Source organism: Alosa sapidissima, chromosome 7 (genome assembly GCF_018492685.1).
Source record: "Alosa sapidissima isolate fAloSap1 chromosome 7, fAloSap1.pri, whole genome shotgun sequence".
Taxonomy (NCBI): domain Eukaryota; kingdom Metazoa; phylum Chordata; class Actinopteri; order Clupeiformes; family Clupeidae; genus Alosa; species Alosa sapidissima.
The window spans coordinates 26,299,365-26,326,665 of NC_055963.1; the positions used below are offsets into that span (position 1 = coordinate 26,299,365).

The 27,301-nt window shown below is 39.4% G+C and overlaps 1 protein-coding gene and 1 long non-coding RNA gene across 2 annotated transcripts in view; one reads left to right on the forward strand and one right to left on the reverse strand.

The window, feature by feature from the left end:
• Positions 1-475: 475 nt before the first annotated feature.
• Positions 476-27,301, forward strand: part of LOC121713618 (basement membrane-specific heparan sulfate proteoglycan core protein) — a 32,562-nt gene continuing 5,736 nt past the window's right edge. The window contains exons 1-8 of the mRNA XM_042098323.1: positions 476-663; positions 1,258-1,302; positions 3,474-3,737; positions 4,179-4,460; positions 4,592-4,855; positions 5,008-5,289; positions 25,707-25,970; positions 26,123-26,404. Coding sequence (XP_041954257.1) covers positions 633-663; positions 1,258-1,302; positions 3,474-3,737; positions 4,179-4,460; positions 4,592-4,855; positions 5,008-5,289; positions 25,707-25,970; positions 26,123-26,404 — 1,714 coding nt within the window. The 5' untranslated portion in view covers positions 476-632. The remainder of the gene's footprint in view (positions 664-1,257; positions 1,303-3,473; positions 3,738-4,178; positions 4,461-4,591; positions 4,856-5,007; positions 5,290-25,706; positions 25,971-26,122; positions 26,405-27,301) is intronic.
• On the reverse strand, positions 3,700-27,168 carry LOC121713619. The gene is made up of 3 exons (XR_006032893.1): positions 27,101-27,168; positions 4,176-4,290; positions 3,700-3,734 (listed from the first exon to the last, which is right to left on the reverse strand). It is a non-coding gene; the product is annotated as an uncharacterized LOC121713619 (long non-coding RNA).

Consider the following 27,301-nt stretch of genomic DNA (forward strand, 5'->3'; position numbering starts at 1 on the left):
TGCTGTGAAGAACATTATGACCACACTCAACTGTGGGCTTCAGAGCACATACGGTCTACCATTCTGACTGTTCAGAGTGCAGAAACAAATGCATAATTTGTTGTATGCATTAAGAATTTTAAATGTAAGAATGAAGCTACATTGCATTAACATGATGAGTACATATGTCTACAGGGGTCTTAGATATAAAATAATCTATTTAGCTATATGTGAAAGTTTTACATTTTCAAAGTTTTGGACTGCCAGACTTTAAATGCATATTGCATAATGCACTGTGAAATGCACATTTCAGATGCCATGTTTGTGACACTCTGTATTTGCTAACATGCTAAGACTATGGCCCCTACGAGTCTGCGCTTAGAGGATTTCACAATGAGGTCATCCATTTCTGGTCAGACTTCTGTTTTTCACTTATATGGCAACTCCAGACCAACCTATCAAACTCTTCCTATGCATGACAGCCTTTTGAATGCTCAATCAAAATTACAGTCTTCTTTTAGTTTCCTGTCACAGTGAAAAAAAAGTATGTGCACTGACAGGAAAACCACAATCTTGACAACCTGAAGTCAAAGAGCTGTGTGGCACACTGCAGAGGTGGTGACTGGACTGATAGAGCAGTTAGATGGAACAAAATGGCTCGCCTCAAAGCTCTCCTCATCACAGGTAAAATAATTATTTAGTTAATATGTCTCTGCAGTAGTTTGTTGACTAAAATGTCCTACAGAAAGTGTGAAAAGGTAAATTCCGATAAATGTTCAAAAAGGAATTAATAGACAAAAGCAATTACTGGGTGGCCTGTTAGGTGTGGCTACTCTAGATTTTGTTTAAAGGAACTGCAAGGATAACCCACACGAAAGTGTCATTGTTCCATATTATCATGTTTTAGTCCATGTTTTGTGTTCTTTACTTAAAATCAACAGCCATTGCTAAGATGCATGCAGAGGGCAATGAGGTTTTATGGCTCACAGCTTGCTGAGAGAAAAGGTGTGAAGAACAATGGGGTTCAAGACATAAGAAGCTTGAAATTACTCTTATGTCCCATAGCTTGCAATTGTAATCTTTAATTAATTTATTTATTTTTATATCAAGTAGAGTTTTTTTTAGATTGTGTATTTCAACATGATTGCAAATTATACAGTAGCAGTCCCTAAAGTCCACAACCAAATGTTAGGTGCAAGGTTAGACCGCTTACTAGGTCCTGTAATGTAGGGATTCAAATGGATAATTCTTTGTGCTTCTGTTTCTTCTTTTTTGTAGTCATTAAAGTTCTTTTCTGTTTGATGCAAGAGTCAAAGACTGAAGGTAAGACTTCACTTTAGAGGATGTGAATGCATACAAGAAATGATTAAGCTGTGAACACGGTCAGTCATTTCTGAAGAAGATTGCAACCATGCACTGTGAATGAATATGTACAGTATTTTTGCACAGATGCTTGGTTTACTCAGTGCATATAAGACACTAAGTTTTTGTGAGAAGACACACATTTCTGTAGATATTATCAAATTACCCTACTTTGCTCACTCATTTGAAATCATTATCAGAAATGAATTTGAAAGTGTGCTTTCCTTATTGTCACAGCTTTATAAATGAGTCATTCACTGAAAAATGTGAAAGTTCAACCCTTTTGTACAGCTTGGGCACATGTTTCTCGTTGACTTTATGCCTAGTCCTATTTCTATATTCTTATTGTGCAGTGCTTAATTTGTACATCAAGAGGTACTAGCACTGAGAAGGTGCTGCTCTGGCAGGTTGGATTAGGAGCGAGAAAAAAAAGTTATGTAGTGTATAAACAAAGAAATCCTAATGCTCCTCAAGATGCGGAAACACCAGTCATGTTTTTCGACCGAACAGTTTATTGTTGCTTTTTAAAAATAGACGGGTCTAGCCTAATCTGATGTGACAATCTTCTTGTACATCTTGTACATCTTCTTGATGGCCTGGTGACTGAGGGGAGAGAGTTCAACATCCTAACAGCCTGGTGGATGAAGCTGTTGCTGAGTCTGGTGGTGCGGGAGTGGAGGCTCCTGTACCTCTTCCCAGATGGCAGGAGGCTGAACAAATTGTGGGCTGGATGACTTGTATCGCTCACAATTGTGGTTGCTTTGCGGATGAGGCCGGTGGTGTATATGTCTTTCAGGGAGGGGAGTGGGGCCCCAATGATCCTTCTGGCTGTGTTTACTATGCGCTGCAGAGCTCATTATCTCTCTTTTGCAATAAAAAATCTGATTTAAAATGCATCAGACATAGCAAACAAACATTGTATGTAAAACCTCGGTGAGAGATGAGTGAACATTAAATATTTGAGAAAATGTATTTAGCAGATTTTTAGAGTGATTAAAGAGGTGGTGGAGCCAATATAATAAGTGCCAGTCCAAATCACTCTAGCTTGCTACGGAACAAATTAGCTAGGTATTGCAGAGTTTGACCTGTTGAAGACACTCTGGCAACTAAGAGATTGATGTCAGCATGGTGCACTTGGTCTTGCCTGCAAATTGCAGTATACAGTCGTAAACCTGAACTTCCACGTACCAATGTACCGTGCCGCTTACTGACGAAAGTTCCACTTTTCATGCAGTGTGGTGATCGGTTACTTAAAAGACTGTTACAGGTGTGTTATTACATAATATTGTAAGAAAACAAGTTTTATTGCAAACCTAATGCAGATAGCAGATACAGACAGAGAGAGAGAGAGAGAGAGAGAGAGAGAGAGAAGAGAGAGAGAGAGAGAGAGAGAGAGAGAGAGAGAGAGAGAGAGAGAGAGAGAGAGAGAGAGAGAGCTCTACCATGGGGCAGTAATGCAAGGCTATTGTGTTCTGTGGAGATTAATATTTCTGTGCCGCATGCATAAAAAATCATACATGAGTCAAACTGTCAATACGATTTTTATAGCATTTTGCATATGCTTTTGTTTTAGCCACACATGTAACACTGATGCATGCAAAGCTATGGAATCTGAACATGCTAATAAACCTGGTCTATAATGACACATGACACAGTCATTAGTGTCAGAGATTGCTTATTCTGCAAACCATTACCTAATGCAGTGGTTCTTAAACTGGGGGTCGCCAAAAGTTTTGAAGGGGGCGCAAAATGATTTGATTTACATTTTTCTAAATGTTTTTAGTCAAAGGCTGCCATTAATGCGTTTGGTCTTTACACAACCTACCTATGAGAGGAGACATTTTCTGCATTTGCTTACAATGCCCATCTCGCAACATTTCAAAACCAAATTCCGCCGATTAGAGAGAAGGGGGTCGCAAGACTTGGCCCATGTTTTTTGGAGGGTCGCCAGACAAAAAGTTTAAGAACCACTGACCTAATGTAATCTGCATTTCAGCAAGATTTCCAACAATTGCCCAGCATAAGAATTATGTAAAATATCACAATGTAGAAACTGAACACACACTAACACTTCTTTTTTAAAACATGTGACTTCCTCTTAAGTGTTATATTGTTTCTTTTATTTGTTCAAGGAAATATTCCAAAACCCAAAATAACACAAACTCCTGCTGTAAATGTGATATATACAACTGAGAAAATGACACTTGAGTGCAGTGTCCAAGGGGACTCTTCAGGACTTGAGTACATCTGGCAGAAAGGAGATGAGCGTCTCCCCGACTCCCCCACCTACATTATTCCGTCTGCTGACCAGTCACATAGTGGAGAGTACCGGTGCCAAGTAAAGAAAGGCAACAATACTTCAGATCTCAGTGATCTGCTGCCCCTATCAGTTGCTGGTAAGGACGCTATGCAAACATACAGATATTACATTCCTGCATATATAATCTTCATTCAACATCAACTTCATTCATCCTCCTTTCAGAACCGCCCAAGGCAAAACTGACTGTGGTGTCTGGATGGACTAAAGTCTTTCCAGCAGAGGTAGTGAAGGTGAGGTGTGACATTCAGCCTGCTTCGAGTGATTGGACTTACCAGTGGCACAGAGATGGACAAGAGATCGGCAGGGCAGACAATGGCAGCTATTCTATTCAATCTCCACAAACTGGGCTGCACACCTGTGTAGGATTGCACAAACAGCGGGGTGTAAAAACCAATACCAGCGAGGAAATAAATCTTGAAGTTTTCAGTGAGTGCAACATTTGTTTTTTTCTGATTCTGCACATGATATTACCATGATCTGTCTCCTTGACTTGTTTTTCTTCTTTTTTTACTACCAGATGGCAGACCGAAACCCCAGTTGACAAAGGAACCTGCGTCTGTCAGTGTGTTCTACACAAAAGAGAGTGTCACCCTTAAGTGCAGTATTACAGAAGATTCAGAGGGATGGACCTATCTGTGGTATAAAGGCCAAGACAAAAAACAGATTCTCAACTCTGGGTCTAAGAGCCAGCACACCCTTTCCTCTGTGGTACCAGCTGATGGTGGACCATACTGGTGTCAAGTCGAGAGAGCCGGATTCAAATCTGATCATAGTGATTCTTTGCCATTAGTGATCAAGGGTAACTAATTTCTTGCTTATAACTTTGATCATATGTGTTTGATTCATCTTTTTCCATCTTTGTTCATGGATACCTCCACTTCACATAATATGTCACCCATTCTAAAATTCATCTATTTTTCTCTCCTCTAGAATTGCCTCAAACAACACTGGTCATGCAGACCAAATGGACCAAAGTCTTCCCCACTGAGGTCGTCAAAATGGAGTGTGACATTCAGCCTCCTTCTCCAGACTGGATTTGTAAATATTACAAAAATGGCCAGGTGTATCAAACCAGTGACTGCATGCTTAATCTTCAGTTTGCAAACACTGGTGACTCTGGAGACTACAAATGCATTGGAACCCTCCGCTCTTTGCAAACCCAACCCAGCAACCCCATTGGAGTTCATGTTTATGGTAATTCACATTTTTTTCTCAGTTCAATCAGCAGTATGGTTATAACATTAATCTTGCAGTTTTAAGTAAGTGCAACATTTGTCTTCATGGATATACACATTAGATTACTGTGATCTGTCTTTTTGACCAAGTGCTTGTTTTTTAACTACCAGGGCGCAGACCGAAACCCCAATTGACACAGGAACCTGCGTCTGTCAGTGTGTTCTACACAAAAGAGAGTGTCACCCTTAAGTGCAGTATTACAGAAGATTCAGAGGGATGGACCTATCTGTGGTATAAAGGCAAAGACAAAAACCCTACCACCAACACTGGGTCTCAGGGCCAGCTCACCCTTTCCTCTGTGGCACCAGCTGATGGTGGATCATACTGGTGTCAAGCCGAGAGATCCGGATTCAAATCTGAACATAGTGATTCTTTGTCATTAGTGATCAAGGGTAAATAATTTCTTGCTTATAAATTTGATCATATGTGTTTGATTCATCTTTGTTCCTTCTTTGTTCATGAATGATACCTTCACTTATGTCACCCTCTCTAAAATTTCCATCTGATGTTTTATTCCTCCACCTCTTCACTCCTCTAGATTTTCCTCAAACAAAACTGGTCATGCAGACCAAATGGACCAAAGTCTTCCCCTCTGAGGTTGTGAACATGACATGTGACATTATGCCTCCTTCTCCAGACTGGATTTGTAAGTATTATAGAGATGACCAGGATTTACAAACCAGCGACTGCATGCTTAACCTTCAGTCTGCAAACACTGAAGACTCTGGAGTCTACAAATGCATTGGAACCCACCGCTCTTTGCAAACCCAACACAGCAACCCCATAAAAGTTCATGTTTATGGTAATTACCTTTTTATTTAATTTAGTTTATAAGCATTTTTTATCTATTCAATCAGTAATACAAAAACGTTTGCTGAAATGTTCATGTGCAAAATCTATTTCTGTTGATCTCAGGCCATCCGCCAACGCTTTTGTTGTCAGTGGATCCCACTGAGCCACCAATTTACACAAAGGAAAATGTCACACTAACTTGCGGTGTTACGGAGGAGCAAGAAGGATGGACATATATGTGGTATAAAGGCAGTGACCAAAAAACTCCAGTCTCCAGTGAGAGAGTGTTTACACTACCATCTGTTCAACAATCTCACAATGGAGAATACAAGTGTCAGGTCAAAAGAGAGAATTTCTTCTCTGGATACAGTGACTCACACAGATTGACAATTGAAGGTAAATAGAAATAGATTCTTTTTACTTTTGGGAATGGTTGAATAGAGATCATCAATGCCCCATTAAACGGTTCTATCTTTCCTTTGTGTCTTATGCAGAGCCACCTGTACCAACACTGGAGCGGCTGTCTAATTGGGCTAAAGTTTTCCCCACTGAGAAAGTGAGCATGAAGTGCAATGGTATTCCAACTTCACCAGGATGGACTTTTAAATGGTACAGAACACAACATCTGCTCCGTGGTAAAAATAAAAATACCGATACACTTTTAATGGACTCTGTTGTGCTTGAAGACACTGGAGTATACACTTGCCAAGGAGTCCATAAACGACAAGTGGAAACTGTAGTCAGTGACAGTATTTCCATCCATGTTTATGGTAAATATCTATTTCAGTTTCATTTTACACTTACCATGGAGTCCACACCTGTAGAAACTGTACTCAGTAACAATAGCATTCACATTCACTGTAAATGATTATTTGCATTTCATTTGAATACCAGATTATATTTCCCTTACCAGTGTATATTTTCCCCTTGTAGAGTAATTCAGAAGTTATTACTGCATATCAGCACATGGTAGCATGCTGATGCTGCAGTCCATATTAATTATATGTAACGAAAATGCCTGGAAAATATTTGATTAAATACTGTTTATCTTCTATGTTTTGTCAGACAATAAGGCTGCGCCTACCTTGAGTCAACAACTAAATGACACCTCCGTTTATGTGGAAGAACAAGTGACCTTCATGTGTGAAGTGAAGATTGATTCTACAGACTGGGAATATCAGTGGTTCCAAAATAGTCCTCAAGAGCAAATCCGAGACGTTGACCCAAGCAATGCGAATTACACAATCCAATCTGCCTCTGTGAAAGATGATGGTGCATTTTGGTGTAAAACTAAGAGAGGGGCGTATGAGTCAGAACTTAGCACAGTTATAGAAATAAAGATTTTAGGTAAGTCTGTATACAATGCTATCAGTTCAATAACCCAACAGTTTACTTAATTTGGAAAAGTTTCAACAAGGCGTCTTTGGAAGAGTATTAATCATATTGTCATTTCATGTGCCTTCCGTATAGCTCGTCCTACAACGGTGGTGAACCTGGAGACTGGGTGGGCAGACATCCTCTCTGTGGACAGCTTGACATTATTGTGTGAGGTAGATAATACAAGCGTCACATGGAACTACACATGGTACAAAGAAGACGAGGAGATGGCAAATGAAACACAAAAAGCTCTTCATATCAAAGCCACCAAGGAAAACTACCGGAGTAAATATAGCTGCAGAGGGATCCGATCCAACCGTCCAACATATTCCATGCGTAGTGACGCTTTTATAGCAAACAACATTGGTGAGTTGAAAGATGACCATTTCTTCTCTTGATGGAGATGACCATCTCTTATACCATACCAAGCTTGTGGATGTTTTTACATTTATGCTGTTGTTTATTTGCCTTCACAGTTCTCAAAAGGCAAATCCTTCTGGCCATTTCGGGTTGCTTGGTTGTTGGCATAGTCCTCATTGTTCTGGGCTGTATATATTTTAAATTCACCCGGAAGCCAGGTCAATATCTTCTTGTTTATGTTTTACCTCATCAAAGAACAAAGTAGTTAACTATAAACATTTAAATCACTCTCACCGACTATACTTACTGTTACAGAAGAAGAAAGCAAACTTGAACCAGACCTGTTTTTTACCTTTGCTGAACTTAAGAAGCGTAAGTGCTGAAAGCATTTCTCATATTCATTGATATTGTCATATCTAAAGGATAATGATTCTTCATAGGCTATATGTACACTGTACAGCATATACTGTTCATCATCTGAAAATTAACAAGGTTTACCTGACATTTTTGCATGAGTATTGATATATGACACCAAATAATATAATTTGTTGTAAAACCAATATTGTCTTTTAAATAAGTCTTTAAAAAATACATTTCACTGAATAGTGTTATTTGATCCAGAATTGCCTTTAGCTTTTTAAAAAAATGTCAAAAGTGCAGTTGGATCTTGTTTATTCTTGGTTGACAACAGGCGTGTCAGTGTCTCTTTGTGTGTTGTTTCATCAATTTTCCATTAGGTGCAGATATAGGTTCGGAAACAGAATTGTGCCTAGCGGAAACAGTTGATAATAAACCTCTAACAGCAGGTAAGATTCTTTCTGAAAGTTCAGTAGAACTACCTGTATTCATTCTACACTTTACTACACAACTACATTAAGCCTAATCTTGAAAATTCAGCAAGATTGGCACTAAATGTGATATCGGTTTCTGATCATGTCAGTGACCATACAAGGGAACCTTTTGTTTTGCCTTTAGAAAAAACTGAAGATCCTCCAGTTCTTTCTGATGAGTTGCTGAAAGAAGGTGAGTTTGCAGTTTGTCTTGAAGTGATATTATGAAGGATTTTACCATTTTAAAAGCCTTTTGTAACTTGTGACAGGCACAGTTTGTGATTCTGATTTAATACTTTCATTCAGCGAATTGCATGTCTCAGTCTTATTGCTGTCTGTTCAGTGCTTGCACTCAGTTCTGGATATGTATAGGAAACAAGGACAACCATTGTATACAATGTCACTCCATCAAAATATTTTAATAATAATTAAATAAAAAAAACTGATTGGAGCCGCACTGGCAAATTCAGGAACTTCAATCAAAACGTAGACTCAAATCGCAAACTTAAAAAACAACAAGTTGGTTTTGGTCTTTGAGAGCACACCTCTGCATTTTCTACATTATCTACTGTATATCACTTTAACAAAATGTGTTTTCCTCAAACTAGCAAAAGAAAGTCAAAACAAAGAGGAAACAGATGGATTATTAAAATCATTTAAAGGTATCAGTTTAAATCATTGCATTACTCTACATTACATTACAAGTAAATGTTCAGATGTTGATTAGTTTTCCTAAGTTAATTGTCTTTTATTGTCTGCCTCAAAATGGTTTAGGCTTGTGACCATACCCTACCCTGTGGATTTGTCAACATCACATCCCATATGTTGTCTAATGCTCTATGGCAAAGATATACAGGTATACTGGATGTTACCTGAAAATGACTATATTTCAATGGCAGCTCAAATACAACAGGCCTTAAATCATCAGGACTACATCTTTTCAAGGTCTTATATTCCTGCACTTAGATCTAATTTTGCTGTATTTATCTTTGAGTATTGAGTAATATGTTGTACTGATTTATTATATAACAGATTTAATACCTGTATGACATCTGTTTATTTAGGCCTATTTTTGTTAAGCTGTTGTGATTTATTTGGGCTCTAACGCTCTGGTGCTGGTGTGTATATTTTTGGTATATTAATATAATAATATGCCAATGTATATACCATATATACAGTATGGTATAAATACTGCCTGCCATACATATCTGTGTATATTTAACAGGTGTGTCATGAAGTAAATAGTCAGATTTTTTTTTCTTCTTTTGAGATTTGACGTATATTAAGATGTAACTTATTGGAGAAAGGGGTCATACTGCATATTTTAACAATATTAGGTTAATTAGAAAAAAAGGAATACAGATCATTTGGAGTGTGCTATCTTGTGGGCCACTCAAAATCTACTCTTGCAATCAAAATGGTAACGACATAAATCCCCTTTTTTTAGAGCCCATGGTTCTGTTTTTATGTGTTCATATACTGTACATATAGAGGTTACATTAGATGTTTTTTTGACATGTCAAATGCTGCAGCCTATATACAGTTTTAAAGAGCAGCCATAGAATGTAATACAGTGCGAGTTCTAGTTTTTAAATAGATTTTCTTTTCTTGTAAGTTTTGTGCAATCAGACATTACATCAGACATTCACAAGTGTTTTGACTTTGCTGAGCATGTCAATTCAATTTGTTGTTGTTTATTTTATGGTGGACATGTTATGTTTAGTTCAAATGAAGTGTCATTTTTTTACTTAATAAACTTAAAGGCACTCTAAGCGATGTTGGGTAACGTCACTTCTGTTGACATTCAAACAAAACATAGAGCTAGCTCGCCCCTCCATCCCGTGGAACTGAAACTCTTCTGAACTGCATCTCGTCGGTGAATGGCTGGAAATGTTTGTCATGGCTTCACCAGGCCGTTTTTTGAGCCTAAGCTGTGCACAGAGACCACATTTTTTTAACAATGTATTCGGTTGACAGGCAGTTAGCGGATTATGAGATGAATGCTGTATAAAATAAAGCTGAAACCCTTGTCAAGGCTAGCTTAGACTCTTACATTCCATATTGTAAGAAACAGGTGGCCTAAAGTTAACCACCACAGATTGTTGCTACTGATTGGTGAACTGGGTAATACTTTTTTTGAAGTTAGCTTTACTTAATGTAATGAACACAACCTAGATGTAACCTGCACTTCACTTCATAGTTCACAAGGGGCTCTACGATACGATACAACTTTATTTGTCAGTTTATGCTGAAATTCTTTTTGCATCCCTGGGCAGCTCATTTAAGTATAGGAGGACAGCATACAAAGGACAGAAATAATACATACATGTAGATATACATGTATGACATAAAGCATCAACAGACAAACATGAAACTTAGCCACACACGACAGTATCAACAGACAAACATGAAATATAGTCACAACAGTATCAAGCATGACAGAAGACAATATATTACAAAGAGGCTGCATCAATAGCCTACATCCAAACTTTCGACATTGCATCCATGGATAAATATTGTGCTAGATCTTAATGTTGCTGGTTTAACAAAAGGATTGATTGATGTATAAAAGAGTATCTGAGCCTGTTGCGGTTGAAAGAAGGAACTCTAAAGCGCCTGTTTGAGGGCAGTAGCGGATATTCTCTGTGTGTGAGGTGTCCGTGGAAATATATCTATATCTATCTATAAAGCAAGAAGCGTCTGTGTGTCTGGATGTCTGTGTGTCTGTGGCACGCATATCTCGCTGACCGTATGTCAGACTGATTTCAAACTTGGCAGGTGTCTTGCTACGGGCATGAGTAAGTGCAGTGGCAAATTTGACTTTGTTTGAATAACAAATGCTAAATATATCGTTAAATATATATCGGTAAAAGAAGCACATTGGCTTTCGCCGCTAGCCACTTCCCCTCCCACACAGCACTGTACTGTAAGCTACCAGTGAGGATAGAAGCAGGGCTTTGGCAGAACTGGATCAGTGTAGGTTACACGAGTAAAAACTTAAGCGAGTGCAAGATAACTCCGCGGATTTTGCAACAACACGCCAACATGCCAACACACACAGGTAGGCTATGCAGTGGATCTTCAAAATGACGTAAAAATTGATGTGCAATAAATGGACACTTCGAATAGCCCAGGCTACTTTGGACTGTCTTTAGACTTTGAATAAGCAAACGACAATTCCAACTGTAAGGTCCTAAATTGAAACGAGCGATAATGGTCCAAAATTAAAGACCGTCTCATAATGCCACACATGCAAAGCATAACCAGCGACAAGCAACGAGTAGCAGACAGAGTATGATGTCACTTATAGGCCACCAGAGACTGTTTTGAGTCACACCGATGCAAATTCCATATGATGCATCATTCCACAAAATGGTTTATTTTTTCTATCGTCAAGTTATTTAATAGGCTAAGCATATAGCCTTGACTCAAAACAACTGTTAGGATTATGTCATTTTGATTAGTCAAAAATGTCACATGCAGCCATGCTTAAATTCTGCTCACTTCACATTTATTATATTATTATGACCGCCGCTTCGCTGCGCGGCGGTCATATAGGTTTAGTCAGATGTTTTTTGTTTTTTTTCCCCCCATGCCCAAATTTCCGTCAAGGATTCCCGGGACACTGAAAGACCGGGGTACACAAAACTTGGTGGGCATGTAACCCCACATGGATAGCATGGAACCGTCATTTTTCGTTTTGATCTGTAGCCCCCCCGCTGGACTGGACCCCCCGAAAGGAGGGTAGGGCAGACACAGTTCTCTGTGAATATCTTGAGAACTGTAGTTCTACCAGAAAGACTCAGTAGACAGAATAGAATCGGTTGACAATTTAATTAGTAAAGGAACGGCTTGGATACAAGCATGATAGAGTCCTGAATAGGTAACAGTCTTTGGCGTAGGCCCCGTCTCGGATCCGTCCAGCGATGAGCGGATCTCGTCTCCTGCCGATGGATGAAGGCAGGGGCGGGGAGCCTACCCCCCCACGACGAGACGGGGACCAACTGGTGGCGGTGGCTGAAGGAAGATGATGTGGTAGGCAGACCATGCCCGATGGACGTGGACTGCTGGCAGAGGTGGCTGGAGGGGAGGTGGAGGGGAAGCAAAAGCAGTGTTAGGTGGAACATATTTAAAGAGCCCACTGAATTCCTATAGGCTAGCGCTGATTGAATGAGTGAATGATCAGATTGCAGGGCTTTCCCGAAAAGTAGGCAAAGCTATGATTGGCTCCATGTAAGCATGGGAGGAGTAAAGCTACACTACGAGTCTTCCTAGTAGAACTTTCGCTGAAGCTATCATGGCCTAGGATGACCATTTTTTTCCGTATGTTTGCCTCCAGGGGTCATGTTAACCCATTTCATGTGCACACATGTGCACAAACAGATACACACACACACACATACATTCACAGTAATCATATGTATGACACATACTCACACAGTAGACATATGTACGCTTGCATGCACAGGCACATACACAGGCACACACATAAGCACGCACACACACACACACGCACACACACATAACATAAACATAACACAATCAAAAAATTCTCAGAATTATGAACAGGCAAGATGGAGGTGGGGTTGTATAAAATTAATTTTACATGTGAAATCTATGAACTAATCATGTTTTGGTACTTGTTGTCTAGCAGATACCAGTGAGAATTGAGTGTGGATAATGCAATTTAGTGAGACAGTTAGAATCATATAGGCCTTTCAGCGTGATTTCTTTTTGTGGAAAAAATGTGCTGGACTGGGCGACGGTCATATTTTGCACCGCTCTGCGGTACATCTAGTTTTAAAAGAAACTACAGTATATGTGAAAACACCCTATTAGCACAGGTGCCCAAAGAATGTGTAGGCTCCCCTGTTCTGTGCAAAATATATACTGAGTGTACAGTATGAGTAAAAAAACTCACAAAACTGATTTGTGGCATTTTCTGATGACACCGCCATTCTTATCTTATTATATGAAGATCAAGACACAGCTTCCTACCATTCCGAGATCAAGCAGTTTGTAGACTTGTGTGATGGTCACCATCTTGTGAATATAAAGAAAATGGAAGAAATTATATCTGACCCAAGGTCAGTTGGTGAACCCAGTCCAGTGCTCATCCATAATGCACCAATACATCAGGTTGCTTCTTACAAATACCTGGGCGTGTACGTTGACTGTTCACTCACTTGGCATGTTCATGTTGAAAGTCTCTGTACAAGGCTCCAATAGAGGATGTATTTTTTAAAAAGACTTAGACTATATGGTGTAAGCAGTAAACTTTTGTTATTATTGTTTTAATTGATCATACATACAAACTTGGTATGCTGTGCTGTGTAACATGTATGCTGTGTAATTAGTAATTATTTAGGTTATGTGACGCAGTGACTGGAGGCCAAGACAATTTTTTCTTTGGGGATAAAGTACAATATACCTTGCCTTAAGTTACGGCCTACTTGTGAGCCAGATGTTAGACTTAAGATGTGCTATGTTGACATATGAAATAGCTGCCAGCTAATCAGACACTGAATGTGGCCCAATGTCAGGTCATATACAAGACATCACCAAAACATTTGAATACAGCTGAACACATTTGAAATACAGCTGAAATGACACCCTGTATCGCTTACCCTGCCCTTCCACTTGGGCTCACTCAGTATTTTCAAGAGAACAGTTAAGAAAAAAAAGAGGTGTCAAATGTGTTTTGAGCCTGCAACCCTCACACTTGGTTACACCAAATGTACTCTCATACAAAGAAGAGGACATACAGTACAGGAACTCCTCATATTTCTGATCAGGGAAATGCATTACTAATCCCAAATTACAATCTTTTTTTTCCGTAAAACTCTTACATGCATATGTACAGGCATTTGTATGGGTGAATCTACATTACAGTAATATAAAGGATACATGTTTTATTGAATGGGAGCCAGGTGCCAGGCCTCTGTTTTTGACCATTTTATTGATATCCTTTTCTCAGTGTAATCCAACAAGAGAGCTCTAACCATAGTAATAACAACAGACAAGACAGGAAATGAAGGACAGTAATACAAAATGATACCAAACAATATTAGCTTTTCACACTCAAAAAATTGGAGGCACTCCAAAAATCGCCATGTATGGACAAGCATCTATACTTTTATTGCAGATATGTAAGTATATGTCAAATATTAAAGTCCTAACATGACCAGACCGTGTCCTCCGTAAATGGTGGCATCAAGAACAGTTAGAATCAGGGATTGAGAACATTTTTGAATATTTAGCTCTAAATACAAAATGACTTTGAACTGTAGCAAGCGAAGGATGACAGACGTGCAATTTGTGAAATGTGTACACCAGTTAGCGCATACCATAAGCACATTTTTTGACACTTCTACACACAACCTCAACTTCTAGTCACACAGCAGAGTCACACACTGCAGAAGTGGTGACTGGACTGGCAGGGCAGAACAATAGACAAAATGGCTTGTCAAGAGAAACTTCTTATAACAGGTACAAATATGTTTTACCATTCCTCTTTGTTGTTGTTGTTATTTTTCAAAACTCTTTAACCAGATTTGGAACAACCTCGGTGGTTGTTCAGTGTTAACAAAAGTTAAGACGTTAACACATTAGACTGTAGGCTGATGCAGCGTTAAAACTCACAGTTTGAGAGTAGAGGTGTGAAGAACTTTCAGGATCTAAAATGAGTGTTACTTACTATGTCTTGTCATTTTAAACTTTAATTAAATAGTTCAAATAATGTGTTTTTTGTTTGTTTAGACTATTTTGTTTTTTTTATTGCTTCAGCATGACTGCAAATCATTTCTTGTTGTATTTAGTCACTACAGTTCTTGTCTGTTTGATGCAAGAGTCAAAGACTGAAGGTAAGACCCCAGTTTTCAGAATGTGTATATATAAGACATGACGTGAACACGGTCAGTATTTTCCTATTAGATTTCATCTGTGAACGAATATGTAGGCTACAATTCTTGTACATAGTCAATGATGTTTGGATTGTTTCCTTGAATTGCTCGGTGGACCGTAATTTGAAAGACAGTCGTACATTGACTTACTGTTATTCTCATAGCTGATTGCCGGGTAAAGTGATAAATAAATGATGAATACAAAGTAACTACATAGTCTTAAAGGAACACACAGCGTTTTGGGGAAATTAGCGTATTTGCCCTAGAAGTAGATAATTGGATACACACCCTTCTCTTCTTTGGGTGTGCAATAACCCAGCCTGATACTGTTATATGCATAATTCACTGGAAGTGGGTTACACTAGAGCCTGTTTACTGCAAGCCTGTTCACTTCCTATTAACTCTCATTGTATTGAAACTGGTTGCAGTTCACCTAGGGGGCATTCACGAGCGAGTGGAAAATTATTATTATACATCATGATGGATAATTAATAATTTTGATGGATAATTAATGGTTATCCATCAAAAGTGAAACCAACAAATACCCTTGTCCTTTCGGTATCTTGACTTACAGGGTGGGTTTTGCCCTTAACATGCTACATTCTGTTAATGAATGTTGGTTGATCAGGAAAGCTCCATAGGCTTCCATTCTGTGCTTGCTCATGAGTGCCTAGGTGAACTGCAGCCAGTTTCAGCCAGAACCGGAAGTGTGAGAGAGTGAAAGTTCTCCCTTGTTAAAATTTCTCTGGTGGATACACCCATTAGCTTGTAGGCCCATATCATGCACATGCATGCACATGAGTTACAGTCACACACAATTATATCTGTACACAAACTCTCGATGGTGCATTAAAATACATTTAACAAGTAATATATAACAGTATAATTTGATGGTCCATCATTCTGATGGCTGACAGTGGCTCCTACACACACACAGACATATTTACCCACACTATAGTTAATAGCCTGCCCTGGACTCAGTCACCAAAGCCCAAGATATTATGTAAAAATCCAAATAGACTTTAGCCAGGCTATACTAATAAACATGGGTAGCTTAGCCTACACCGAAGGCTATGCTGATATAGACCAATAGCCATCAAGAAAAGCGCCACAAATCATTAGAATGGTTGAGGGAGAAAAGCTATATCAGAACTCCCCCTATTACCGTCGGTCCCGTATTTCCGCTGTCTTGCGTGTATGTGTCACTTAATATGCATTTCTATACAAACCAAGACGGCGGATTCCTAAAGAAACGCAAGCACCCACACCACACCTTACAGTAGGTGTATCTAAATTAGCTATGTACCAAAAATTACATTTTACCGTGACTCGAAGAGCTGTAAACAGTGTTGTAAGGCTGCGTGTACACATCCGCTAGGAGCTCCAGTAGAATTTTAATTTCATGACAAGAATTCTCGGTCTAACCGTTCATATGCCATTGAAACGGCGTAAATAGGCGACCCATCAGGCCAGCACTATAACTTCGAGCGTGGTAAACAAAATCGGATATTTCAGGCAGTAAATGCTCCTGTTAAGAACCAAACCAGATTTTGTTCAAATCTACATACCTATGTCTACTAGCCTGGGTGTTCCCATGCTGCCTTGCGCGCAATTTGATTCACGCTGCTAAGGCAGCCTGGAGACCATGGAGCAAATTTTCGCCTGAGATAGGGAACCAATCACAGAACAGGGGGGAAAGCAAGACGATGATGAGCTATGCACAGACGCATTTGATAGACATCCGTGGCACCCAATAAACGGATCTGGGCATTTTTTTCAAATACGAGAAAATGAACGTTTGGTTCCCAGACCACGTCTCATTGAGAAGTGGTGGCGCTTCTTGTGCAGTAGAAAATACATAGCAGACTCCCCAGACCAATGTTCAATCTTAAAAGATTGAGCTTAGTCTGGTGATAGCCAGACTAGCCATTTATGTCAAAAGGAAATAACATGGCCTCAAAGTAAAGAATAGAACTGGAGAGAGAAAGGAAGTACCACCAGTACAAAATTCTCTGCAACCATCCATTTTAAAAGCAATCAAAACAGCTTAGGAACCAACAGAGCTCCTTGCAAATATGTGAGTCAGAGTCATTGGCTGTTAAAAGAAAATTCAACTAGATGTACCGCAGAGCGGTACAAAATATGACCGCTGCCCAGTTCAGCACATCTTTTCCACAAAAATAAGTCACGCTTGTCAAATTGTGTTCATTTCCTACTTAGTTCCTTTTTTGTGTTTGTAATTGAGTGTAATTGAGAGTGTGTGAGCCTGCATGTAAGTTAGTTTTTGTGTGTGTGTGTGTATGTGTGTCTGTGTCTAGCCGTGTTTGTATGTGAGGGTGTGTATGTGTGTTTATATGTATGTGTGCGTGTTTGTGCGTGTCGTGTGTGTGCATGTATGTGTGTGTGTGTGTGTGTGTTTACGTGTCTTTGTGTGTGTGTGTGTGTTTTTATGTGTGTGTATGTGTGTGTGTGCATGTGTGTGTGTCTTTATGTATGTGTACATACAAAACAAAAGGTGAAAGGCATATATGATTCTAACTGTCTCACTGAATTGTATTATGCACACTCAATTTTAACTGGTATCTGCTAGACAACAAGTAGACAACATGATTAGTTCATAGATTTCACATGTAAAATACAACATTTTAAGATTTCATACAACCCCACCCACATCTTGCCTGTTCAGAATTCTGAGAAATTCTTGAATTGTACAGGCCACCTACAGGCCACTTGGTGTACAGTAACATAAATGAATTTATTGTATGGCCCCCCATGAACGGAATTCCAAAAAACTTGGCGTGCATTCAGAGGGTGTCATAATAATCCTACACTTCCAATTTCATGCAGTTTTGACCATGTCAGGTCAGAGATACCTGCGATTACAACATCTCATTTTTGCTTTATCGTTTTTAACTAGGTGGTGCTATACATGAAATGAGTGGTTATGGGATGGGTTGACATGGCCCCTTAAGACCAACATACAAAAAAAGGTGGTGCACCTAGGCCCTACAATTCTCGAGATATTCACAGAAAACTGTGTCCGCCCTACTCTCCAGTCCGGTCCAGTCCGGTGGGAGGGGCGAAGGATCAAAACGAAAAACAATGTTTCCATGCTATCGTTATGGGGCTACATGCCCACCAAGTTTCATGCACCCCGGTCTTTCAGTCTCCCGGGAATCCTTGACGGAAAATTATTCATGTGGAAAAAAAAAACTCTGACTAAACCTATATGACCGCTGCTTTGCTGCGCGGCAGTCATAATAATTGAAAGTTTACCGCTATGCTGCAGTGTGTGAATATTGCCTGCCCAGAAAACAGCACAGATGTGTTATTAATTCACTTGATCAAAGTATGGCTAATGTCAAATGGCAATGCACAACTAGCTATTTATCAGGGGTTTTAATGAAACAGGGGAAGTTTTCCCTTATACCCTATAGCACCGGCCTACCTATTAGAAGACCACATGGAAAGTGGGCATTAGGTAATCGGAGTTTGAGATCTAGTTTTTTGAAAATTAGGTGCCATGTTACAAATGGAGACAGTAAAGTACAATGGTATGTTGATGCTGATTTGTGGTTAAATCTGCAATTTCCCGCTGGGAGGATAAGCCAATCCACAGGGACAATAGAATCTACAGATAATTGCAGGCATGGGCAGTATTTCTAATACAAAACACTATTTTTTTTATTTGTATTGTATTGGGTTGAAGAAAATGACTGTAGTTTACAAAATTTACAGACACTGTAATTTTAACCTGATTTTATCCCAGAATCAGTTGGATCTGACAAACTTTTGAATCAGGTCCGATTTGTTGTGAGTTTGAGCAGGCCCACGACTAGAGAATGAATATTATCTGTGGATATTAGTTATTTGCCGATCCATCAGTATCTGCTTTTAGTAATTAATTATTTTAAGGAAAATACTACTAAAAAGGAAAATACTATTCCTTCATCTAAATTTCCAGTAGGCCTATTGTCTTTCCAGCTTTACATTACTTTCAACAGTAAAATAATGTTATTGACAGTAGCTAAGGTAGTTAGCCACAATGATAGCATAGCTAATGCCATGTTTGTCTAGGGTGACCATTCGTCTGAATAATACGCCCTCTGTCCAGACTTAAGTAGAGTGTCCTCTTTTGTGGGTGTTTGTCCACCTTTTGGACAAGTGCTCAGAAAACAATGCTTGTACTGTAAGTAGCAATGATTCAAGTGATCCACAGCAAATGAGGCTTATAAGAAGCGATAAAAAACAAGACATTCTCTGCAGTCGCACATTGGGGCGTACAGATTGGAAGCGACATGCGCTACACTCACTACGAGTGTAATGGAGGCGAACTAAGCTAGCATGCTAGTTGCGCATGTAAATCCTCACACCCCTAACCTTAAGAATGCTTCTAACCACTGAGTTGGAAGCCTGGGCTTTTAGCTCAGTGGTTAGAGTGTTTGACTCCCATGCCGGTGTGTGTTTAGGTGGCGGGTTCTAGGGCCGTGAGCGGCGGACGAATTACTGTTACAGTGGTGCCATGAGCCGGATAATGGGAGTGAGGATTTAGGGAGGTGACGGAGGCGAACTGAGCTAGCATGCTAGTTGCGCGTGTAAATTCTCACACCCCTAACCTTTTTTTTTTATTCTTTATTGTGTTCATTCAGGTTTCAGCGAGTTCATAAACCATCATGATCATTCATTTGTGAACACATTTTCCATCATTTTTTTTCCCCCATTCCCTTGTGTGCATTTCACCTTCCCACCCGTGTATACCTCAAGTAAGACATAATCATAATAGTAATAATAATAATTAAAAAAAAACAAACAAAACAAAAAAAAACAATAATAATAATAATAATAATAATAATAATAATAATAATAATAATAAAATGTTCAAAAACATGTCTACATTCATCCTTCCTCACGTACCCCCACATTCACTCCCCTAATTATATACATCCATCCACCTATATACCCACATTCATCTACATTTATCCATCCACACCTACACCCACATTCACCCCCACTTAAATGCATCCATGTGCATTCTCAAACCCCCATCCCTCCCCTTCATTCTCTCCCCCCCCCCCCCCCCCCACACACACACATACATTCACCCACCCACACCCAAACACAAAATAATAATACAAATAACCCTAACGTAAATGAAAACAAGAATGAACCTACAAAGGGTATGCATATTTGTTAACTGAGTATTGAGTCTTGATTTCTCATGAGGATGGTTTAAGATGGCTCCTCATCTTAACATTAGTAAAGGGCCCATTTTTTGTCATATACATCTTCTTTATTGTTAATTCTATAAATTATTTTTTCCATATTTCTCATTTCCTCTATACTTTCCAACCACTTATCAGTACTAGGTGGTTCTACTTTTTTCCAATTCCTTGTTATTTGTTTAAGGGCTGTTATTCTAAAGACCCAAAAGAGGTAGAGGTGTCCCTTTTCCAGTCCTTCGGGTCTTATGCCCAGAATAGCATTGTGTTGTTGTATTGACACGTCTTTACTTAGTTTTTCTCGCATAAGATGTTGAACCGCTTGCCAATATTTATTAAGTTTATTACAAGAGTAAAATATATGTGTATAATCAGCGTTGATTGCACCGCATTCCCTCCAGCAGCTGGTGTTGGTTTGCGCGTATTTTTGCTGTTATTGATGGTGTTAAAAAGTATCTAATATTTATCTTCCAGGCATATTCCTGCCAGTAGGGGGATCTAGTATAAATATTAGTATCTTTCAGGCACTGTTTCCATTCCTCTTCACTAATGGTTTTGTTCAATTCCTGCTCCCACTTGTCATTAATGTGATCTAGCTTTTCAACCCCACATTCCTGTAGAATATTATATATTTGTCCAGTTAAGGGTTGAGTATTCTCGCTCTGGCATTTTTTCGCCATGTATTGTATAAGTAAATGTAAATCATTAAGGCTTTTTAGCTGGGCTTTTTCATTCAGATAATTCCTAAGCTGCAGATATCGGTAGAATTGATTGTTTTGGAGCTGATATGCCCTTGCTATATTTTCAAATGAATCTACTCCAGTCACAGAGCATTTGGCAGTGCGTAATGAGGCCTTTATTTCTCCAGCTCCTAAAGGTGTTATCGAGTGTATTTGGGGTGAAGTCTGGGTCGCTCTGTATTTCTCTTAGACAAGTCAAATCTCCTTTGTTAATTTTTATGCTCTTACATGTTATTCTCCAAGTTTTGACAGTATTGTTTATTACAAAATTATTTGTTTTCGTCTGCTTTGTAGTGAAGAGTTTATTTAAGTTACCAACCAGCATTGTCTCAATGTTTTTCCATCTTGGGCACAAACCTTTATTCAACATAATTAAAATTAATTTGACCTGTGCTGCATAATAGTAGTTAATTAAATTTGGTAGTGCAAACCCCTCTTCCCTTCTCCTCTGTTGCAAAATTTTAAGTTTAACTCTTGGTTTTTTTCCGTCCCATAAGAATTTTCTCAACAAACTCTCCCAGTATTTGAAACTTATGTGAGGTATATAAAGTGGTATATTTTGAAATAGAAATAAGAATCGTGGTAAAATATTCATTTTTATTGCACTGATCTTTTCCATTAACGTAAAGGGCAAACTTCTACACCTATGTAGGTCATGTTTAACAGACTTTTCCAGTGTTCCAAAGATGCATTGGTAAAGCTGTTCAAGGTTATTCGGTACAATCACTCCCAGGTACCTTATGCTATTTTGGTCCCATTTGAAATTATATTTATTTTTTCTAATTGGCAGCCGATTTGCATCACCCCTAACCTTAAGAACGCTTCTAACTGCTGAGTTGGAAGCTCAGTGGTTAGAGCGTTAGACTTCCATGCTGGTGAGTGTCGAGGTGGCGGGTTCGAGGGCCGTGAGCGGTGGACGAATTACGACCTCTGTTACACAAGGTTGCGCTGGGTTGAGTGAATGGACACAATGGATTTGTGTTGTGATAATGCTATTTCTGCTACTTTATGGTACTCATCATTACCTTCCTAAAATAATGGCATAAGTAATTTTTTCAGGTTTTTCAGAAAACACATTAAAAGTTAACCAAAAATTGAATGATGATTTAGGCAAAAAAATATTTTTTTGTCAAAAAATGACTTGTGCCATTATTTTAGGAAAGTGACGACATGTAGCCTCCACTTCCCCTTTTACACACAAATTGTGTGTTTATGTGTAAACCTCACTCCCAATCCGGGTCATGGCACCAATGCCTTGTGCCGATTTGCGCGGCTCAGCCCTGCAATCACCCATACTCGAATCTGCAAACAGCAGCACCTTGGATTCGGGAGTGGAGCGTGCTAACAATTGAGCAAAAAGCCCAGGCTGCTAGCTCTCTTACGAGCATAACTCTCAAGTCGTCGGGAAGGATGTTTACACATTGGGGGGTGTCCTCATTTTGGCCAATTTGTCCTCACTTTATAGACACAGCGTCATCCTTTTCAGAGTCTGGTTAGTGGTCACCCTATTTCTGCTTAGTTATAGCACACATGTGGCCTCTACTTCCCTTTTTAAACACAAATTATGACTATCAACTGGTGTTTTCAATGTGTTTCTGCGCAGAACCACTTGCATGAAGTGGAAAAAATAGGCGTCCCTATTATTAGCTCGCTGAGTCGCGGCTGCAGAGGAGTTCAAGCTGTGCCTGAGACGCGTATATGGCGGAGGCACTGTGGCTGCCGTAGCCGCATTGGTACCAAAATGACACGCAATGGAGCCATTCCGCAGATTAAATGAAAAATTGGATTAAATTTTCTAAAATCATGTTGTTTTTTTGCTTGTGAAATAAATGCATATTTAGGATTTTGGAGTAGTATCCTGATCTGTATTTGTGTAACATGGGATAGGAAAATGGATAATTGAAAAATCAGAAAATAATGTTGTTTGTGCCTGGGGCTGACTGAGAGGGGCAGGATCTTGCATCCGACTAAAGTTAAAGCTAATAGGCTGGCGAGGGCCGAATTCCACCTTTTACCATGCTTGCATTCAAGGGTGCATTCAAGGGTGCTCATGCAGTTATGCCGCAGCTACGGCACGTTTGACAGAAGTCTCTCAGCGTATGACGCTGCTGTGATGGATATGCAGCATGTCGTTTGAGAACCATAAATAAATACTAGTGACTTTCCTTAATTGAAGTAGCTTAACCCTCCTGTTGTGTTCACGGTCAAATGTGACCGATTTACAATTCTTTTCTCTCAAAAATACTGTTAACTTATTCTGACTACCATGAGGCTCCTTTACTTTGCTAACACAGGGCATCTGAACACACAAAACAAATTTTGATAATTTTATAACAATTTGAGTGCTTTATTTAACTTTAGAACACCCATGTGTATTTCTGGTCAAAAATGACCGGTCATTAGAAGTGAATAGGTCAGAAAATGGTCAATGTATAAAATTGGGTCCAGGCACAAATGTATTGATCAGATGGACTGTATATGTGCTTCTTTAAAACACACACCCTCACTCCCCCTCTTTGCTTATATTCCAGCCCCCACTGTAACCTTTCCCCAATAGAATCTTTTCCTTTCTGACATGCATGAGCTCAGATCAGTGAGGCCTGCAGGCCATAAATAGCAAATGGAAGTACAAAACTGGTTATGTCCAATTGAACACAAGTTGATGCAAAGATCCCAACATTAGATGATAATATGTGTGCTACTATGGATTTATAAGAAGTTATAATGCAGCAGTCATTTTTGACCGGGAACACAAAACTAGTAAACATACTGTAAAACGAGCACAACAGGACGGTTAAAATACAACAATGTCTGACTGTAAGAGTTCAGCGATAGGCTACGAGCTATGAGGAATTTGTGCAATCCCACTTTTCTCTCGTATAGCAAGCAGTCATTCACTCTGGCCATGCATAGCTCCCTACTGTTCAACTTCTATAGTCGGACAACTCTAACGTAGACTAGCTTGTTTAGCTTTAATATTTCTGATACTGCATACAATGGCTTCATACATGAAAACTTTCATTACAATCTTATCTCTCAATCTACAGTACATATCTGATAACCTTGTCGTATTTTGCATAATTATATGGGCAATTCCACGTAAAACTGTCACATCCATAACGCCAACTAAATACCATGGCATTGTGTTGGTGTTATGGATGAGACAGTTTTGCGCGGAATTGCCCATATGTTTATTTTTAACCACACATGTAACACTGAAATGATGCATGCAAAGCTATGGAATCTGAACAGGCTAATACCTGGTCTATAATGACACATGACACAGTCATTTGTGTGAGTGATTGCTTATTCTGCCAACCACTACTTAATGTCACCTGCATTTCCAGACATTGGCCATTATGAGAAATTATATCAGTGTTACAATGTTGAAACTGAACACACACTAACACTTCTTTTCTAAAATGTGACTTCCTGTTAAGTGTTATATTGTTCCTATTATTTGTTCAAGGAAATATTCCAAAACCCCAAATAAAACAAAGTCCTCATGTGAATGTGGTATATGAAACTGAAAACATGACACTTGAGTGCAGTGTCCAAGGGGACTCTTCAGGACTTGAGTACATCTGGCAGAAAGGAGATGAGCGTCTCCCCGACTCCCCCACCTACATTATTCCGTCTGCTGACCAGTCACATAGTGGAGACTACCGGTGCCAAGTAAAGAAAGGCAACAATACTTCAGATCTCAGTGATCTGCTGCCCCTATCAGTTGCTGGTAAGGACGCTATGCAAACATACAGATATTACATTCCTGCATACAGTATATAATCTTCATTCAACATCAACTTCATTCATCCTCCTTTCAGAACTGCCCATAGCAAAACTGACTGTGGTGTCTAGATGGACTAAAGTCTTTCCAGCAGAGGTAGTGAAGGTGAGGTGTGACATTCAGCCTGCTTCGAGTGATTGGACTTACCAGTGGCACAGAGATGGACAAGAGATCGGCAGGGCAGACAATGGCAGCTATTCTATTAAATCTCCACAAACTGGGCTGCACACCTGTGTAGGATTGCACAAACAGCGGGGTGTAAAAACCAATACCAGCGAGGAAATAAATCTTGAAGTTTTCAGTGAGTGCAACATTTGTTTTTTTCTGATTCTGCACATGATATTACCATGATCTGTCTCCTTGACTGGTTTTTCTTTTTTTTTTTTTTGCCAGACGATAGTCCAAAACCCCAATTGACACAGGAACCTGCATCTGTTAGTGTGTTCTACACAAATGAAAGTGTCACGCTTAAGTGCAATATTACAGAAGATTCAGAGGGATGGAACTATCTGTGGTATAAAGTCCAAGAGAAAAATCCCATCACCAACAATAAGAGCCATTACACCCTTTCCTCTGTGACACCAGTTAATAATGGATCATACTGGTGTCAAGTTGAGAGATCCGGATTCAAATCTGAAGATAGTGCTTCTTTGACATTAGTAATCAAGGGTAAATAGTTTCTTGCTTACAGCTTTGATCATATGTGCTTGCTTTGTTTTTGTTCATGAATGATACCTTCACTTCATGTATGTCACCCTCTCTAAAACACATGTAATTTTTGTCCACCTCTTCACTCCTCTAGATTTGCCTCAAACAAAACTGGTCATGCAGACCAAATGGACCAAATTCTTCCCCTCTGAGGTTGTGAACATGACATGTGACATTCAGCCTCCTTCTCCAGACTGGATTTGTAAATATTACAGAGATGACCAAGAGTTACAAACCAGTGACTGCATGCTTAACCTTCAGTCTGCTAACACTGGTGACTCTGGAGTCTACAAATGCATTGGAACCCTCCGCTCTTTGCAAACCCAACCCAGCAACCCCATTGGAGTTCATGTTTATGGTAATTCAGATTATTCTCTTGGTTCAATCAGCAGTATGGTTATAACATTAATCTTGCAGTTTTAAGTAAGTGCAACATTTGTCTTCATGGATATACACATTAGATTAATGTGATCTGTCTTTTTGACCAAGTGCTTGTTTTTTAACTACCAGGGGGCAGACCGAAACCCCAATTGACACAGGAACCTGCGTCTGTCAGTGTGTTCTATACAAATGAAAGTGTCACCCTTAAGTGCAATATCACAGAAGATTCAGAGGGATGGACCTATCTGTGGTATAAAGGCAAAGACAAAAACCCTACCACCAACACTGGGTCTCAGGGCCAGCTCACCCTTTCCTCTGTGGCACCAGCTGATGGTGGATTATACTGGTGTCAAGTGGAGAGAGCCGGATTTAAATCTGAACATAGTGATTCTTTGTCATTAATGATCAAGGGTAAATAATTTCTTGCTTATAACTTTGATCATATGTGCTTGCTTTGTCTTTTTTCCTTCTTTGTTCATGAATGATACCTTCACTTCACATATGTCACCCACTCTAAAATTCAACTAATTTATCTTATCAGTTGCTGTTATGGCCATTAAATGTTGTGCAAACATACAGATATACATTCTTGCATATATAATCTTCATTTAACATCAACCTCATTCATCCTCCTTTCAGAACCGCCCAAGGCAAAACTGACTGTGGTGTCTAGATGGACTAAAGTCTTTCCAGCAGAGGTAGTGAAGGTGAGGTGTGACATTCAGCCTGCTTCGAGTGATTGGACTTACCAGTGGCACAGAGATGGACAAGAGATCGGCAGGGCAGACAATGGCAGCTATTCTATTCAATCTCCACAAACTGGGCTGCACACCTGTGTAGGATTGCACAAACAGCGGGGTGTAAAAACCAATACCAGCGAGGAAATAAATCTTGAAGTTTTCAGTGAGTGCAACATTTGTTTTTTTCTGATTCTGCACATGATATTACCATGATCTGTCTCCTTGACTTGTTTTTCTTTTTTTTTTTTTTGCCAGACGATAGTCCAAAACCCCAATTGACACAGGAACCTGCATTTGTTAGTGTGTTCTACACAAATGAAAGTGTCACGCTTAAGTGCAATATTACAGAAGATTCAGAGGGATGGACCTATCTGTGGTATAAAGTCCAAGAGAAAAATCCCATCACCAACAATAAGAGCCATTACACCCTTTCCTCTGTGACACCAGTTAATAATGGATCATACTGGTGTCAAGTCGAGAGAGCCGGATTCAAATCTGAAGATAGTGCTTCTTTGACATTAGTAATCAAAGGTAAATAGTTTCTTGCTTACAGCTTTGATCATATGTG